The sequence below is a fragment of the Schistocerca americana genome, chromosome 2 (genome assembly GCF_021461395.2).
Source record: "Schistocerca americana isolate TAMUIC-IGC-003095 chromosome 2, iqSchAmer2.1, whole genome shotgun sequence".
Classification (NCBI taxonomy): domain Eukaryota; kingdom Metazoa; phylum Arthropoda; class Insecta; order Orthoptera; family Acrididae; genus Schistocerca; species Schistocerca americana.
In genome coordinates, this window is record NC_060120.1 from 247,833,442 (window position 1) to 247,853,297 (window position 19,856).

The window sequence follows — 19,856 nt, forward strand, 5'->3', positions numbered from 1 at the left end:
TTTTATTAACATTAGCCTTCACTTACTGTATATCTGTCCGTACATTTACTCCATTACCATCATGTACATAACAGTGGAAGGATAGAGGTACCTAAACGGTTACAAACCTACTAATTGTGGATACGTTCAAAGCTTCTAAGCAGCTTTTGTTCTGCTGAATGGGGCAGTTCAAGATCATCCCACCACAGAAAAATCTCACTGATCACTTATATATAACAAAAACGCTAGGTAAGAATATATTAAGGTTTAATCTCCCATTGATGAAGAGCTCGTTAGTGATGAAGCCCGAGTCGGGGATGGAAGGGCAATGAAAACACAGAAAAGCTATATATGGATGGCCAGATAGGGATCTGAAACACCATCCTTATTACAAACATCAAAGAAAGTTTTACATCACCCCAGTTCCTAGACGATGACTGTGGATATTGTATCACAGACACAGTCCCTTTGACTGTTCAGAGATGTCACTAAACCCGCCAAAAGGTGTAAACAACCATGCATGAGCAGCGCCTATTAGACGGTGGAGGTATGAGAGCCGATCAGTTCCAGTTATTCCACCAGGAAGGAGGTACAAGGCTAGATTTGTCAGTAGTTCAACCATGCCTCGACGGTCTATAACGCGGTGCGATCGCGTCGGCATTGTTACTTTTTGCCATGAAGAGCTCTCGACAAGGGAAGTGTCAAGGCGTCTCGGCGTGAACCAAAGCGATGTTGTTCAGACATGAAGAAGATACAGAGAGACAGAAACTGTCGATGACATGCCTCGCTCAGGCCGCCCAAGGGCTACTACTGCGGTGGATGACCGCTACCTACGGATTATGGATCGGAGGAACCTTGACAGCAACGCCACCTTGTTGCAAAATGCTTTTGGTGCAGCCACATGACGTGGTACAACATGCAATGCGTGGTTTTCATGAGCTATAAAAAGGGCGAAAATGATAATCACGTTGATCTCTTTTCCAATTTTCTATACAGGTTCCGGAACTCTCGTAACTTGGGTGATGCAGAACATTTTTTGATGTGTGTATGAATCCACTGCCTTACTACTGAGCCCCATTTCTCAGTATAAACACACCATAAACCAGTGACTAGAGGGCACATTTTGGTCAAATGAATGAATAACAGAAAAGTGTGACATAATTCTCTCTGTGCATGTACTCGCACAGATTTTAGAGGGTGTTGTGGATTCTGCCACTAATCTTCTTACACCTTAAATTCTCACTGATATGCGATAAGCGGAGTCGATTTTGTGTCAGGCTATGTATTAACAAGACATTAGTAGGTCTGTGATAACCATAGCATCAAAACCATGCATCACAGTAATTAGAGGACTACAAATGTGTGGTTTCAACATTTGGCTCATACGGAGGCTCAAGCTTACACAGTATGAGCACCCTCTCGCCATGACAGAACTGAGAGATAGTATCATAGGGCACTTTGATGCAGTCACCGAGGCCGAATGTTCGCTGCAGGTTCTCATTCTGTGAATGGACAGCATGCTCGAAAGTCACAGAGTGGGCACCCTCATTGCGGGTGAGCCTGAACTTGTACCGGTAGAGCCTGCTACGTTCAGGAGGGCCCACCAGCTGAATGGCAATGAACAGCTGACGCTCCTGGTAACTGAACTGCTTTTGGTAGACGAACATCTCACCCAAGGCCACAACAAGATGGCGCACCAGGTCGATGCAGCAGCCATTCTTAGAGATGCGCCACGAGACACTGTTGCCCACGGTGCTGGGGAAGCGCACGAAGTGTTGCGGGTGTTTGGCCTGGGTGTGCGCCTCCAGGTCGGCACGCTTGCCGTGCCATGAACACGTGCCTGGCTGAACGAGGCAGTGCAGCAGGTGGTGCTCGCAGGTGTGGTCATGTGTGGCCAGCTGTAGTAGCGGTGTACCGTCGTGGAAGCCGGGCTGCACTCCCGGCACTAAGGGCACAGCAGCTGTCACCTGCTGCTGGTTCAGCGAGAAGACCAGTGGCGACAACAACACTTTGCTGCACATGTGGCACTTGGCACCATGCAAGCAGCAGGTGGAGCAGCTGTTGGAACAGCAGGTCACAGGTCCCAATCTGATGAAGCTGCACTCCTGGCAATGCACCAGTTGCTGCTGCTGCTTCTCAATGGCACCACCGCCATCCACACCTGGCGATGGTAGCAGCCACACCACCTCCTTCATATCTACCACAAAATGTCCCATTTCAGGATCAGTCAGAAAGGAGAAAAAGGGAGCTTATAATAATTATAATATAAGGAAGAAGAGTGTTCATTATGTTCATCTACATGATTACTCTGAAATTCACAAATAAGGGCCTCTCAGAGGTCCACAGAATCACTTTCAAGCTGTTTCTCTATTGTTCAACTCTCAAACAGCAAGCAGAAAAAAATTAACGCTTAAGTCCTTCCATGCGAGCTCTGACTTCTCTTATGTTATTATGATAATCATTTCCTCCTATGTAGGTGGGGCGCGCCTACGCAATTCACACCATGAGGATAGAGTCGGTGATTGAAGTTTAATGAGAAGATCCTGCCACAACGTAAAACTTATTTGTTTTAATGATTACTGCACCAATTCATGTATCATATCCGTGGCGGCCTCTCGCTTATTTCGCGATAACACAAAACGAGCTGCCCTTTTTTGAACTTTTTCGATGTCCTCTGTCGATGCTATCTGATTCAGATCCCATACCACACAGCAGTACCCGAAAATGGGGCGGACAAGCATGGTGTATGTAGCCTCTTTAGTAGACGTGTTGAATTTTCTAATTTTTCTGCCGATAAATTGCTTTCCTCCTGGCGTTATTCGTAACCTTAATCCCTAAGTATTTAGTTGACTTTACAGCGTTTAGATTTGTGTGATTTATCTTGTAACCGATCTGATCTGAATTGTGCATATTATTACAGCAGTAAACGTGGGTGCAAGGAACAAAACATCATGGGTCTTTCTTATTGCTGGGACAACGCGTAGTTATGTAGTGTTGTATCGCGCGTGTGGTGTGTGGGTGTTTATAAACAATCGCGCCGTCAAAGATTTTGGGCCAGCCACTAGAGGCGCTGTGTTTTATATATATGTCTGTTTTGATTTTGTTATTGTCAGATTATGCCGATAGTTATTTCGTGAATATTTACGAGACAACTCCCATGCTTTGTCCCATGCAAGTTATTTATTCTTTGCCGTCTCCTATAACTGTGATCGACAAAGCTAACTTTAACACTATTCGAGGGAATTTTTGTGTAGTGTGGTTTCATCGTACTAAATACAAGCAGGTTCTTCTAATGGTCGAACGACAGTCTGCCCAGCCTTTACTGACACTTTCGTTGGTTTGGCCAGTTTGGATTCTTTGTCCTGCCAATAGACTAGCTTGTTAATAAAATTTCGATCCTCCAATGTGACGACCTCCGATCCCAAGCTAAAATCCAAACATTTACCAAAAACTGATCATTCCAAGGCATACGAGAATGATGCTTAACTTGTTAACATTTCTCATAATCTGTGCTCTCTGCGTCCTGTTGAATCATAAATCACATAAATGATGGACTCATATTTTTCATGATATTGTTGAGCTCTACACTCTGCTACTTTTCGCCATGTAGTTTATTTAAGTAAATGCACACAAAATTTCTTAGAGACTATTCCATTTTTTGTTGCCTAGTCGTAGACAGTATCTCAGCTGCCTAGATGACGACTGTGCGAAAACGAGATGGGAAGTAACCTTTCGTTGAGACTGTGATTAACGGATTTCTTGTAGAATCCTCAACGTGTTGACTCCCGGCTTGTTTTGAGACGATCATCGTTCAAGCAATATTGATAGGTACAGCCACTAAACCGTTATGTGAGTATTTACTGAAACAAACTTTTTAACTCTACAAAGGATTTCCTTGCCACAACCTCATTATAATAGGCAGACAAAAGTAGTCCCAGAACAAAAATTATAAGGGAGATTTTCCACCAAGCCGATGTTGCACGTCTTTGTTGAGTTCATCAGCAACAGGAAGTGAAGTGATAATCGTCTTCTTTTTAAGGAAATATAAGCGGTGTGCAATATGTAGGCTTGAAAGGTGGCTACACTGAGTCACAGCGCCAGAGATTGCGCCAAAGAATATTATTCCGCTGCCTCCACTGGGGCAGTAGTAGTTCAGAGGTTGCCGTGGCCAATAGTTGTTGAGATGATGTCGATGGCAGTACTAGTTCACAGGATGTCGAGTGCAGTTGTTGTTCTGTTGGGCGAGAGAGTAGATGCTGCTCGGTTGGTGTAATGTATAGATGGAAGATGTTGCAATGATCACAGTGTATTTTTCGTCAATATATACTGAGGTAAAAAAATTATTTCACATTTCTTTAATGACAATGCTTCTTGGTCACAGGTTTAGTCAACAAAGCATCTGGCTCGTGTTCATGTATCAGACTTGTAATTCTGGTTTCTATGTGCAATTATAGTATTTCTGGTTTCTCAACTAGTTCATTGTAAATGGTGTTTAAAATATCTTGTCGTATTGAGGAAGAACTGTGCCAGATACATGTACGTTGAATCACACTACCACACACAGGACAGTTACACTTGTGCTTTGTTGTTTAGTAGCTTTTATAGTTGCAGGGGACTTAATTAATCAGTTGTGTTAACGGAAACTTCTTGTCATTCTTTATTGTTATTTTATGCAGTCAGCTTGCGTACTAATACTACTCAGGGGCAACCGGTTACGAGACTTCGTAACTGGACACACAGCTACTAAAGTTATTGCATTATTGCATTTTAATTAAGCCCCCGTGCACGTGGCGACCGCTGCTTCGGAGCGTCACTTGGAATTCTTTTAGTAGTAAAAATAGCAGACAGTAGTATTGTTGTAATAATTTGTAGTTTAGTAATTGTAGTCTATATTGCATGTGTAGATTTGGTAAGGGAACATTTGTAGTTGTCTTGTCACTCTTCTAATGGTATTTTTGTAGAATTTAATTTTTGATGAGTCATATACGGGTTTGACAATTTTGTGCAATTGTGAAGGTTTTAATTGTTCGTTAATCGCGTTTGTCGCGAAGCATTTGGTGTGGATGGTGTTGTTGGTGATAAAGTGTTATATTGTGTGTAATTTTCGTGTAGTGACGAGTTTTGTATGTTTTGTAAATGATTACGCGATCGATGAAAAAGACAAAAATGATGGATAGTTAGAAAGACGAAATTGTTAACATGGCGAACTCGCCAACGCAGGAGAACAGTATGATGAATAATGAAGTAGAAAACAATTTAATAAGCCGGGAAAATAGTCCGGAACCAGTTCAAAATTTTTCACAATCAAAGAATTTTCAGAATACGAAATTAACGACAGAAGATTCCGGAATAGTGTCGAACAGAGATATCTTTACAGCTATGACGAAGGAAGTTAGTTTTACGGGAAATGTTAGGGGCGAAAAGAATTTCGAACCAGTTAATGTGGAGCAGTTGATGAGTGCAATATTAAATTTGGGATCACAGTTAGGATCTGAATTAAGAACAGTGACAACACGGTTAGAAACTGATATGGGAACAATGGAAACACGGTTAGACTCACAAATAGGAACATGTTTTAAAAACATGAAAGATGAATTAAAGAAAGAAATTAGAGAAGAAGTATAACCGATTTTGACTGCTCATAATAATAGATTAATATAAATAGAAATTAGACAAAAGGAACAGGATAGAGAACAGGAAGAAAGAGATCGCGTTATAGTACAAAAAAATTCAGAGTTAAATCTTCAACATGCACATGATAAGGAAGAAATATTTGAAAGAATCGCGGAATCCGTACCAAATGACAGAATAAATAACCTAACACAACAATATGAACAGTTAACTACTAAATGTGTCAATACTGAGACCCGTGTCGCGACACTTACAGAAGACGTAAATAATCAGAAAGAACAAATAGGTGACTTATCGGAAAAAGTTGAGCAGATTTCAGATAAATTGACAAGTCTTAGTTTAAATGGGGACAGAGATTCAGATGATACAGCTCCATTGCCATTTGCAGAAGCAGAAGAGTACCAGAATGTAAATAAACATGTTGAAAATCAGGAAAAATTTAATGAACGCGTTAAAAGGGAATTTGAGACGTTACGAAAGCAAGTTAAACAAATCGAAAGCGAAATCGTAGGAAAAGACAGTAGAAGAAATTTAGAATCACCGATAGCAGCGGGTTTTGAAGAACAAAATGCAACAAGAGGGCGTCAGGCGCGCGAACTTGATAATAATCGACATTCGGACTGGACAGACGCGGTATATCTTTGTCGCCACGAGGCGAAAACTTTTTAACTGTTCGGAAATTTAAGATCTTTCGCAATTCTAATAATGACATACATCCATGTTCATGGTTAGATCAATTTATGTACGCACTTCCACCAAATTGGCCACTAAGTCACAAACTGGAATTTATGTTTGGATATTTAGAAAACGAACCGGTGACGCGCATGCGCGCACTTATTAGAGATTGTAATAATTTAAATGATTTTTATCATGCATTTCTATCGGTATATTGGTCCGAAAACACGCAAGACAGAGTCAAACATAGTCTTATTATGCAGCGTAATTTTAAACAGTCTGAGTTCCGCACGCCGGCAGAATACTTTGAAGACATGATTCGAAAAAATCAATTCCTTTCCAAGCATTATAGCCCGACTGAATTAATTCGCATATGTTTAACTTAACTGCCACAATCGATAAGACACATTGCTTTAGCCGGAAGATGTAAACGTCCTCAGGGGATTCACTACACTAAGTGAATATGTGCCGTAGCATGCACAGGGCCCCGAGCTGTAGTAGTGCTATTTCCCTTTTAGTTTTCTGCACTGCTGCCTACTCTTTTACTATTCTTTGTATCTATCAAAACAACTCTTACTCTTCAACTATCAATCTATCTAGAAAAGGAGTAGGTAAATAATTACCGGATATGACTATTTTACTCAAAAGTAATTTCGGAAATTACCGTTTGCACTTACTGTATCTTCAGCAGCATTCATTCGTGGTTTAAATGAAATTTTACCTGTTTAACTTCGTAACAATGTTACTTCATATGTTGACGATATTCTTATTGATAAACGTTCTTGGAGTGAGCATAACAGAATTTTGGATTCATTATTACGTATTTTTGCAAGAGCTGGCATTACAGTGAACTTGGAAAAATCTGAATTTGGTCGTTCACAGGTGAAATTTCTTGATCATATTGTTTCTACAGAAGGTATTCTTCCTGATCCAGAGAAACTAGACGCTACTTGTAATTATGCTGTTCCTACTACAAAAAGTGATGTTCGTAGTTTCCGTGATGTCTGTAATTTTCTCAGACGCTTTGTTAGAATGGACAATTTGGCCACACCTCGTTTATGTGAACTTTCTGGAAACAATTCTAATTGGTGTTGGGATGAGGAAGCTCAATTAGAATAACTTCGTGATGCTTTAGTTGCTGCTCCACTTCTTTCACACCCGGATTTATCTAAAGATTTTTGTTTGGCGACGGACTCATCATAAAAAGGCCTAGGTGCGCACTTATTTCAAGAGATAGAAGAAAACGGCGTTGTAGTGCAGAAAACTATTACATTTGGAAGTCGTGTTCTCTCTAAATCAGAAAAGAATTATTCGATTACGGAAATTGAAGCTTTGGCTGTTGTTTGGGCTTTCACAAAATTTGGCATCTTTTTGTGTGGCAGACATTCTAAGGTTTACACCGATCATCGAGCTCTGGAATTTCTTATGTCAACAAAATTAACACATGGAAGATTATCACGATGGGCACTGTATCTACAGGAATTTGATTTTAGTACTGTTTACATACAGGGTTCTTCAAATATTATTGCTGATGCTTTATCACGTGCACCTATGGGTTTGAAACAAAGTGCTGAGGAGGACTGCAAAGATAACAATTATTGTTTGATGTATATTCAAGGTGTTGCGTTTGAAAATTTTATTTCGTCTTCGCTCCAGGACATCGCTAAGGAGCAAAACAAGGATCCAATCTGGAAGGACATTAAGGAGAAGTGGAGGAGAAAGGAAAGCGTAGCGATTAGACAGTATTATTTAGTTCGCAATTGTATTCTTTTTAAACGAAAATCGGTTGACAACTCTGTTTGGTTAGTTTGCATTCCTGATGAGTGGGTTAATAAATTGATTTGGTATACACATTTCAGTTATGCACACTTTGGTCCCAGAAAATGCTTTCATAAATTATGAGAAAATTGCTACTTCAGTAATATGGAAAAACGTATTCGATCTGTTCTTGCCAAATGCAAATTATGTCAAATGGCTAAGCCGCCAACTATTTCTCACAGAGCACCGTTGTTTCCTACCATTCCAGCGAAATTAAAGGAGATGGCTGCAGTCGATTTGTTCGGTCCACTGGTTCGTTCTACTAATGGTTTTGCGTACATTTTGGTAGCAGTGGAATTGACATAAGAATATGTGTGTTTTACACCTTTACGTAAAGCAACAGCTCGTACGGTATCTAATGCTTTCATCAAACATTTTCTTAAAGAAGTGGGTCATGTTGATACAGTTATATCAGATAATGGATCGCAGTTTTGCTCTAAAATTTGGCTTCGTACTCTACTGCGTCGTAAGATTAAACCAATTTTCATTTCACTTTTCACCCTCAATCTAACGCTTCAGAGAGATGGACAACGGAAATCAATAAATTGTGTCGTCTTTATTGTCATCATAATCAGAGAACGTGGGATCAGTATCTTCATAATTTTCAAGACATTCTGAATGAACTCCCTAATGATTCAACTTCTTTACCGCCTATATTGATATTAAAAAATAAAGCACCGACAAATCGCGTTTCTGAAATGGTTCCTTTTCCGCCTACACGGAAACTGCGGCGTTCTGAAGTTGTCAACCTGGCTCTACAAAATATGGCATCTGCGGCTGCTAGAAGAGAGAAATCAGCTAAACGTCCTGGTCGTTTAAAAACTTTGTCAGTTGGTCAATATGTGTTAATTAAGTCTCATCGTTTGTCTCACAAAGGAAAGGCTTGTGTCGCAAATTTTTTCTGCTTTATAACGGTCCATATAGAGTTCGCAAAATTATTCGTGATAACGCTGTTGAAGTAGAAACTCTTAAATCACGGCGCTCTAAGGAAATACATCATATATCGAACGTTAAAATTTTTGTGGAATGACACAATTTTGAGAAGTTAACAGTTACAAGCAAACACGCGGAGAATACAAGGATACCGCGCCGTGTTCTGGCGACAGCACATACAAAAAGCGACAGTCAGTCTGCGCGCCGCACAAGGTAGTCGTTGACCGCAAACAATTACTTCCTACGTCACGCGTACCTACAGCTGATCGAGCGCTCAGTGCAAATACACTGACAGCCGTAGACAAATACACAGTCTAATTTCTCCGATTAAATTCAGTATAAAGCTATAGTGACTTGATAAATTATGTTATCAACGTTCAGTTTTTTCCAGGAAACAGTTTTATAAGATATTTAAGAACTTCAGATAAATTCTAAGTGTGTCCGACGTTAAGAGGACTTGCTATCGAGAAAATTTCGGGAAGAATGCAATTTCAAAGAAGAAAGTAATAAACTAAAAAGCTAACTATTAACTGAGTTTATTTTTCAGGTAACATATTTCTACTTAGGTATGAACTTTATACGTAATTTGCTGCCCGCGATTACATGATTTATACTTTGTGTTAACTGATTTATGCATCGCTTGGCTGCTCTGCTTTTTCACTGATGTCATATATTTTTATTATACGCCTGCTGTGCCTATTTATTTAAATTATAATTGTCACCTGATTAGTTGTGCTGATATGGTTATGTATGTAAGTTATACTTTGTGATTTATCTGCTTGCGCCTTCATGTTTACTTATTGAGATTACATATGAACATTTATTTGATTATGCTGATATGATGCTAATGACTTGTTTATTACGTAAGATATATACTCGCTCCTTTGTGTATGGATTGCATATTTACACATTTCTGTTTTGTTGTCATAACTACCCTTTAATTTGGTATATAGAAATGTTTATATACTGTGTACGAACATGTAGTTTAGGTTACACAATGGTATTAATTATAGATTGTTCGCTTGGCAGAGCCTCGTTGTAGGGATTTTGCTACATCCACTTTTTGACATTCTGCTCTCTACTGGTATATTTACTCGCTATTGCATGCTTTGCTTACGCTCAGTGCTTCATATTTTAAGATAAGAAAATGAACTGCTATAATTCTGCGAACTACATTGCTACAAGAAACTTTATTGAAGTCACATGAGCTGGAGGTTTTATGGAAGCTGTATAAATTTATGCAAATAGAAAGGAAGCTAACGACATGAAATACCAACACTAGCTTTAGACCATTGACAGTTATTACACTGCATTCCTCGTGAGCCATTGAAATGGCAAGTGACACTTAACACAAAGAACTACTCCACACATTTGCTTCTGTTTTGCCATGATTCTTGAAGTGGTGTACACACTGTGAAATATTACGATTTATTCATTCAAAGTCTTATGTAATCATTCATACTATGTACTCGCACCTACTTACTGAAAGTTATTCATACTGAAGGCTGTTAGAGGTCATGTATGCATTTCTTTTATTTTATGATGGACAGGGTAACCAAAATGTATTTTATAATTCATAATGAGTAGAAGATTTGGCTCAGGTGGATTACACAGAGGTTGTGTGTGGACATTGTGTCTTTGGATTGCATGGGATTATGAACTGAAGTTTGCACTAGGATTTTATCTGTACTTGCTTGAGGAGACTGACTAGAGGAAAGAGTTGTTATGGAAGTGAAATGATACTGGTATGTATATCGACGTATTGAAGAGGTATTATTGAAGTATTGAGATTGTGTGATGTTGATGATTATTGGAGTTTTGATGGATAAGAGGTAAGGTAAATGATATTGGTGATAAGGTTTATATGTATCGACGTATTGAAGAGGTATTATTGAAGTATTGAGATTATGTGCTTCTGATGATTATTGGAGTTTTGGTGGATAAGAGATAAAGTAAGTGAGGAGCACATTTTGTGTTGTTGGTTTATATGGAACAAGAAGGATGAAGATGGCAGACTAGAACACTCCAGTTGAAGGAAGATTGTCTACACACACACTTTGTTAAATCAATAAATAGTACATACTTTTTTTTGGAGAGAGGAAGTATTTGCAGATCTTGGCACATTGACAGTTGTTCAGAAACCGTACATTTTGATTTGGCTTGGCAAACATTGGTCTTGACATGATGATTATGACGTTGACTAACTATTATTGACTGTTATACACTGCTGCCACTACTACTTGATACACATGTTGAACATCAAATTTTGACAGAATTGCATTTACACAGTTAACACTATTCAATTACACAGTAGTACTTAATATGTGGATGAAAGATGAGTGAGTGTGTTTTATGTGTTTTCCTTTCCTAATCCCAAATAATTGGTACCGACCTACCTCCTAAATATTATTTTAATTGTTTGTTGTGGCTTGCACTGATACCCATAAATATTATAGGTTTACTGATATTTGTGTATTTGTAATAGTTAATATGACAATTATCTGATATCATTTGTGTGTTTATTATAATTTGTATGTTTAGTGTAAGAGCATTGATAATAATTTTGTAAAAGCAATTGTGTGTGCATTCAAACTGTTGTTCGTGCTTACACTTATTAACATTGGTGGGTGTCACTTGGAAATGTTTAATTTCTGCTGAGAAACTCTGATGAACTGTGTAATTATTGCTGGTGAATATTATGGACTGTTACCTGCACCTGTTCAACATTACTGGGTGCCACTGGTGGAGCTGCTTCTACTGAAATGATGTCACTTGTTGCTGTCTGCACCTGTTCAACATTACTGGGTGCCACTGATGGAACTACTTCTACTGAAATGATGTCACTTGTTGCTGTCTGCACCTGTTCAACATTACTGGGTGCCACTGATGGAACTGCTTCTACTGAAATGATGTCACATGTTGCTGTCTGCACCTGTTCAACATTACTGGGTGCCACTGATGGAACTGCTTCTACTGAATGTTGCTGTCTGCACCTGTTCAACATTGCTGGGTGCTACTGTTGGAAATGTCAACTACTCTGAGGAGTGCTACTTGTTTATTGAACTATTGTAAAGATTTTATGTGAATATTTGTGTAAACTGATTTAGTGTGTATTTACTGTTTATGAAAAAGTTATGAGACTCTTACCTGCACCTATTCGTCATTGCTGGTGCCATTGATTGAAATGTTTAACTACTCTGACAAATGATACTTGTGTAAACTATTATGTAAAATTACATGTATGTAAGCATTTGTACTCCATATTGTATTTTATATATTAGGTTATTGAAGGATCAGTGCAAAGCCAAAATTTATTAAGTTCTGTGATATTTACTTATTAATATCACCTTTTATTTCTGTCTGTGATTTTTGGACGAATTTGGTAGTATTTTTCACCACCCATGCTGGCAAAAATACCATCAGATTCTGGCCCGTGGAGGAGGGGCATACGAAAGGTGGCTACACTGAGTCACAGCGCCAGAGATTGCCAAAGATTATTATTCCGCCGCCTCCACTGGGGCAGTAGTAGTTCAGAGGTTGCCGTGGCCCGTAGTTGTTGAGTGGATGTCGATGGCAGTACTAGTTCAGAGGATGTCGAATGCAGTTGTTGTTCTGATGGGCGAGAGAGTAGATGCTTCTCGATTGGTGTAATGTATAGATGGTAAATGTTGCAATGATCACAGTGTATTTTTCGTCAATATATACTGAGGTAAAAAAAAAACATTTCACATTTCTTTAATGACAATGCATCTGGCTCGTGTTCATGTATCAGACTTGTAATTCTGGTTTCTATGTACAATTACAGTATTTCTGGTTTTTTAATTAGTTCATTGTAAATGGTGTTTAAAATATCTTGTCATGTCGAGGAAGAATCGTGCCAGATACATGTACGTTGAATCACACTACCACACATAGGACAGTTACACTTGTGCTTTGTTGTTTAGTAGCTTTTATAGTTGCAGGGGACTTAATTAATCAATTATGTAAACGGAAACTTCTTATCATTCTTTATCGTTATTTTATGCAGTCAGATTGCGTACTAATACTACTCAGGGGCAATCGGTTACGAGACTTCGTAACCGGACACACAGCTACTAAAATTATTGAATTCATTATTTTTTTAAAATTAAGCCCCCATGCAGACTATGTACCAATACTGATAAATGGATTAGTAATCTTGTTGGAGGTAAAATACAAGCTAAAAGAGATTGCTGAGATACGGAAACTAACGATGAAGGGAGAGACCATAGAAGGTAAGTAAAGTCCTTAAAAAATATTATTATAATGAGTTGATTCACGGAAGACGCTATTCGCCACTATAAAAATTTGATAAATTTTTTGTCCCGCAACCTGGGGCTATGATTACAAGTCCTCTACTTGCTATAATCACGATATTTGATGACGTAATTACATAGCTACTTCAGTCGCTGAATTTGAGTTCTTCGTTACCCACAGATAAGTGTAATGTCTTCAAGCAAATGGTTTATTTTATTTTATTTACCCATCAAGATCCGTAGGACCAAACTGAGGAACAAATCTCCAAGGTCGTGGAACGTGTCAGTGCATGAAATTACAGCATACAAGTGATAACAGATAAAATAAAATGTTTATGAATCCAAAAAGTCAAGCCATAAGTTTGAGTACACGCAGTGAACATTATAACATAGGAATAAATTTTTCAATGAACTCGTCAACAGAACAGAAGCAGAGACGCATGAGAAAACTCTTCAGTTTCGATTTGAAAGCGCGTGGATTACTGGTAAGGTTTTTGATTCCTTGTTGTAGCTTATTGAAAATGGATGCAGCAGTATACATCACACATTTCTTCACTAGAGTTAAGGAAATGCGATCCAAATGCAGATTAGATTTCTGCCTAGTATTAACTGGATAAAAGCTGCTAACACTTGAGAATAAGCTCATATTGTTAATAATAAACGACAGTAAAGAATAAACACTATGTGATCAGAAGTAACCGGACACGCTCAAAAACATACGTTTTTCGTACAAGGTGCATTGTGCTGCCACCTACTGTCAGGTACTCCGAATCAGCGGCCTCAGTAGTCATTACACATCGTGAGAGATGAGAATGAGGTGCTTCGCGGAACTCACGGACTTCGAACGTGGTCAGGTGATGGCGTGTCACTTGTGTCATACATCTGTACGCGACATTTCCACACTCCTAAACATCCTTAGGTCCACTGTTTCTAATGTGATAGTGAAGTAGAAACGTGAAAGGACATGTTCAGGCAAAAGCTGACAGGCCGACCTATCCAGACCATCACACAGGAATTCCAAACTGCATCAGGATCCACTACAAGTACTACTACAGAAGGGAGGTGAGAAAACTTGTATTTCATGGTGGAGCGGCTGCTCATAAGTCACACATCATGCCGGTAAAAGCCAAACGACGCCTCGCTTGGTGTTAGGACCGTAAGCATTGGACTACTGAACAGTGGAAAAACGGTGTGGGGAGTGACGAACCACGGTACAAAACGTGGCAAAATTTTCAAATATGTGTGAAATCTTAAGGGACTTAACTGCTAAGGTCATCAGTCCCTAAGCTTACACACTACTTAACCTAAATTATCCTAAGGACAAACACACACACCCATGGCCGAGGGAGGACTCGAACCTCCATCGGGACCAACTGCACAATTCATGACTGCAGCGCCTGATACCGCTCGGCTAATCCCGCCACAATGTGGCATTCCGGTGGCAGGGTGTGGGTATGGCGAATGCCTGGTGAACGTCATCTGCCAGCGTGTGTAGCGCCAACAGTAAAATTCGGAGGCGGTGGTGTTATGGTGTGGTCGTGTTTTAGATGGATGGGGCTTGCACCCCTTGTTGTTGCTATCACAGCACAGGGGTACATTGAAGTTTTAAGGACCTTCTTGCTTCCCACTGTTGAAGCGATATTCGGGGATGGCGATTGCATCTTTCAACACGATCGAGCACCTGTTCATAATGCACGGCCTGTGGCGGAGTGGTTACACAACAGTAACATCCCTGTAATGGACTGGCCTGCACAGAGTTCTGACCTGAATCTTCAGAACACCTTTGGGATGTTTTGCAACGCCGATTTCGTGGCGGGCCTCAGCGAACGACATCGATACCACTCCTCAGCGCAGCACTTCGTGAAGAATGGGCTGCCATTCCCCAAGAAACCTTCCAGCACCTGACTGAACGTATGCCTGCGAGAGTGGAAGCTGTCATCAAGGCTAAGGGTGGGCCAGCACCATACAGAATTCCAGCATTACCGATGGAGGGCGCCACGAACTTGTAAGTCAGTTTCAGCCAGGTGTTCGGATACTTTTGATCACATAGTATATATATTGAGAGGCCAATGTCAGAATATCCAAATTAGTTAATAGGGGTCGACAAGAGGTTCGCGGACTCCCTTATTGCCCGAACTGCCGTTTCTGAGCCAAAAATATCCTTTGAGAACGGGAAGAATTATCTCAAAATTTAATACCATACGTTATAAGCGAATGAAAATAAGCAAAGTACACTAATTTTCGTGTCGAATGATCACTTACTTCAGTTACCGTTCAATAGTAAAAATGGCAACATTAAGTCTTTGAACAAGATCCTAAAGTTGGGCTTTCAAAGACAGTTTACTATCTACTTGAACACCAACAAATTTGATCCGCTCCGTTCCACTAATCATATGCTCAATCTCAGAATTTAAAATTGTTGTATTGTGTGTTAGAAACTGTAAAAGCTGAGTCTTACTATCATTTAGCGTTAGTTCTTTTTCTACAAGTCATGAACGCATGTCACGAACTGAGTTATTTGAAACAGTGCCAATGTTGCTCACACCATCCTTTATTATCAAGCTCGTAGCTCGTTTCATCAGCAAACAGAAATATTTTAGAAGTGTGTATAATACCAAAGAGCATATCATTTATGTAAATATGGGACAAGAGTTGCCCCAGCACTGATCCCTGGAGTATCCCCCCCCCTCCCCCCCATTTGACTGTATCCCACTCAGACCCCACATCACAGCATTTCTCAACACTGTGAATAATGACCTTTTGCTGTTTGTTGTTAAAGTAAGAGGTAAGCAAATTGTGACCAACACTCATGCTCATAAATTATGGGTAATTCCAAAATGTGGTGCCACACAACGTGGCACTACATAAAACTGGCGCTAATAGCATAGGCAATTAGGGAACACACACGGATCTGTAAGTCCACGGTACTGGTGATCAGTTGAGAAAACCGTCCCGATACACATGTGCTACAAAACGCCACTGTTACCTGCGCATGTACCCCGACATCAATATGGGATATAATCACCATGCACACGCCCACGGGCTGCACAACGGGTTGGCATACTCTGGATGAAATGGTCGAGCAGCTGCTGGGGGATAGCCTCCCATTCTTGCAACGGTGCCTGTCGGAGCTCCTGAAGTGTCGTAAGGGTTTGAGGACGTGCTGCGATTCGACCATGGGCATCCCAGACGCGCTCCATGGCGTTTAGGTCTGGAGAACAGGCAGGCCACTCCATTTACCTGATATCTTCTGTTTCAAGGTACTCCTCCACGATGGCAGCTAGGTGGGGCCGTGCGTTATCATCCATCAGGAGGAAGGTGGGACCCACTGCACCCCTGAAAATGCCGACATACCGGTGCAAAATGACGTCCCGATACACCTGACCTGTTACAGTTCCTCTGTGGAAGACATGCACCAATCATAATCCCATACCCACAGCATCAAACCACAACCTCCAGACAAATCCCTTTCAAGGACATTAAGGGGTTGGTATCTGGTTCCTGGTTCACGCCAGATGAAAACCCGAGAGTATCACTGTTCAGACTATACCTGGACTCGTCTGTGAGCGTAACCTGGGACCACTGTTCCAATGATCATGTACTGTGTTCTTGACACCAGGCTTTACGGGCTCTCCTGTGACCAGGGGTCAATGGAATGCACCTTGCAGGTCTCCATGCGAATAAACCATGTCTGTTCAGTCGTCTGTAGACTGTGTGCATAGAGACAGCTGTTCCAGTGGCTGCGGTAAGGTCCCGAGCAAGGCTACCGCAGTACTGTGTGACCGTCTGCGGGCACTGATGATATGAGATCGGTCTTCTGTGGTGTTGTACACTGTGGACGTCCCGTACTGTAGCACCTGGACACGTTTACTGTCTGCTGGAATCGTTGCCATAATCTTGAGATCACACTTTTTGGCATTAGGAGTTCCCGAGCTACGTCCTGTTTTCTTTGACCTGGCTCCAGTCGCCCTAGTATTCTGCCCCTCACAGCGTCATCAATATGTGTTCATTGAGCAATTTTCAACACACAGTCACTACTAGCACGTCTGAAAACCTCTGCACTCTTACTCGATGCACCATACTCTGACATGCACCAACACACCTCTGCGTATGTGGACTGCTGCCAGCGCCGCCGCGCGACGACCGCAGGTCAAATGCACCGCATGGTCATAAACTGAGGTGATTTACACCCACAAACCCACCACCAGAGCGTTGTTTCACCATGTATAGCGTTGTTTCACCATGTATCAGCATTATCCTTAATTTATGAGCATGAGTGTACTTCCCATATTCCATAATGATCCAACTTGTGGAGCAAAATTTTGTGATCAACACAGTCAAACGGCTAAGTTAAATCTAAAACTATGTCTAGCGTTCGTCACCTTTTGTTCAATCAATCCAGTACCCCACCGAGAAAAGAGAATATAGTTTTTTTAGTTGTTAAACGGCTTCTAAAGCCGAGCTGTACGTTGGATAGCAAATTATGTGATGTAAAATGATCAATTGTCCTTACATACACAGCCTTTTCAATAACTTCAGCAAACACTGATGGCATCGAAATAGGTCTACAGTTACCTACATTATCGCTTTCTCCCTTTTTATAAAGCAGCTTTACTACTGAGTACTTTACTCGTTCAGGGAACTGACGATTCTCAAAGGATAAATTACGTATGTATCTAAGTAAAGGGCTAAAATGAGCAGCAAAGTATTTTAATATCCTGCTAGGCACTCCATCATATTTTAATATCCTGATAGGCACTCCATCGTATCCCTGAGAGTCCTTAGTCTTCAGTGATTTAATTACTGACTGATCTCCCCCTTGTCAGTATCACAGAGGCGAATTTCAGACATCAATCTCAGAAAGGCATATTCCAAAAGTGTTATATGATTTCCTGCAGAAAGTTTTTATTTAATTCATCAGCAGATTTTCAGAAAATGATTGTTAAATACTGTACATATATCTGACTTATGAGTAACAGAAATACTTTTACTACGAATTGACTTTATATCGTCGACCTTGTGCTGCTGACCAGACACTTCCTTGACAAACGACCATATGATTCTAATTTTATCCTGTGAATTTGCTATTCTATTTGTGTACCACATATTCTTTGCCTTCCTAATAACATTTTTAAGTATCTTACACCACTGTTTGTCATAGGCTGCTGTAGCTTCATTGTGACTACTTCTAATATTTTGATATAATTCCCTATTTGGTCTACATGGTATCCTTATCCCATTAGTCAACTATCCAGGCTACATTTTACTGCTCCTCTTTTTTAGATTATTTATCCAAAATATTTTCAACTGTGCGTATCTTCATCTTCTCTGTTAATCTCGTATGTTAAGGGACCCAGACGGGTACTCAATGTACCAGAATGTTTCAAACAAATGATTTGCAAGTTAATTCTTTTGTGTATGAATTGTATGATTGTCAAGAACAATAGAACATGACAAAGTCCTAAAGCGAAGGACGGGCGACTATGTTCAACATCCTGTCGACGTCAAAGTCATTAGAGACTGAACATTAGATGAGATTGGAGAAGAATGGGGAAGAAAGCTGGCCGGCTCTGCTCCAAAGGGACCGTCTTGACATTTGCCTTAAGAGAATTAAGGGAAACTTACATCTCTACGCATGGCTACGGAATTAAACCTTGGTCTTCGTGTATTCGAGTCCAGCGTCTTAAACCATCTCTTGATATCATTTTTTTTAAATTTTGGTTGTGTATATCCGCGTTTGGATGGAAAGATTTTCTCTTTGGTTGCTTCTGTATGGGGAAATTGTATCACCGTGCACCAGCTCTGGCTGACTTTCTGAATCATTCTCGGTCGGAAACTAACCATTTACAGATTTGCAGCGTAATGTTGGAACGTATGTAACAACATGATTAGTGGATTGCGGGATGACCCTGTAGGGTGAGCTACAAGGAATCCTCATCAACATCTGCATATATGTCACAAGCCACTGTAAGTGAATAGTGAAGGCTGTTAACACGAATGTTATCGATTTCATCTCCTATTTCAGAGGTATATTGAGCTAAGGAAAAGCAAGTCTTCATACCTCAGCATGCTCTTGGTTTTACGTATGTTCTAGGAATCTCTACGCAAATATATAAGATGGTGGCACATTATGTTTGAAACAGAGGTTCTTTAAATTTATTTAACAGGATTTTGCGACGACTACGGTGACTTTCTCCAAGGACTTCCTTTTAAATTCCCCAAAAATGTCTGCTACAGTTTCATATGGGATATTTACACTTCTGTTAAGATCCTAGCGGTTCCTCTATGAATTTTTTCGACGTCTGTTATCACGGCTACTCGATAAGTGCCCCCAAACGATGGAATAATGCTTCAGACTTGTTCGACTAGGGTATTTTATCAGATTTCCTATACATAAGTGAATGTTCCCAGGACCCTTTCAGAAAATAAGAACCTTCCAATCGCCTTCGCTAATAATGATGATACAAGATTTTTCAATTTCATCAGGTGTGACATGATGTAAATATTCACTATTAATCCTGTATCCTGTATCGTTTTTGTGAAAGG

The 19,856-nt window shown here is 40.2% G+C and overlaps 1 protein-coding gene across 1 annotated transcript; it reads right to left on the reverse strand.

Moving 5' to 3' along the window:
* Window positions 1-913: 913 nt before the first annotated feature.
* On the reverse strand, window positions 914-2,033 carry LOC124596558. Its single transcript, XM_047135743.1, has one exon. It carries the CDS (start codon window positions 1,998-2,000, stop codon window positions 1,332-1,334), a length of 669 nt encoding a protein of 222 aa, XP_046991699.1. The 5' UTR covers window positions 2,001-2,033; the 3' UTR covers window positions 914-1,331.
* Window positions 2,034-19,856: the final 17,823 nt, after the last annotated feature.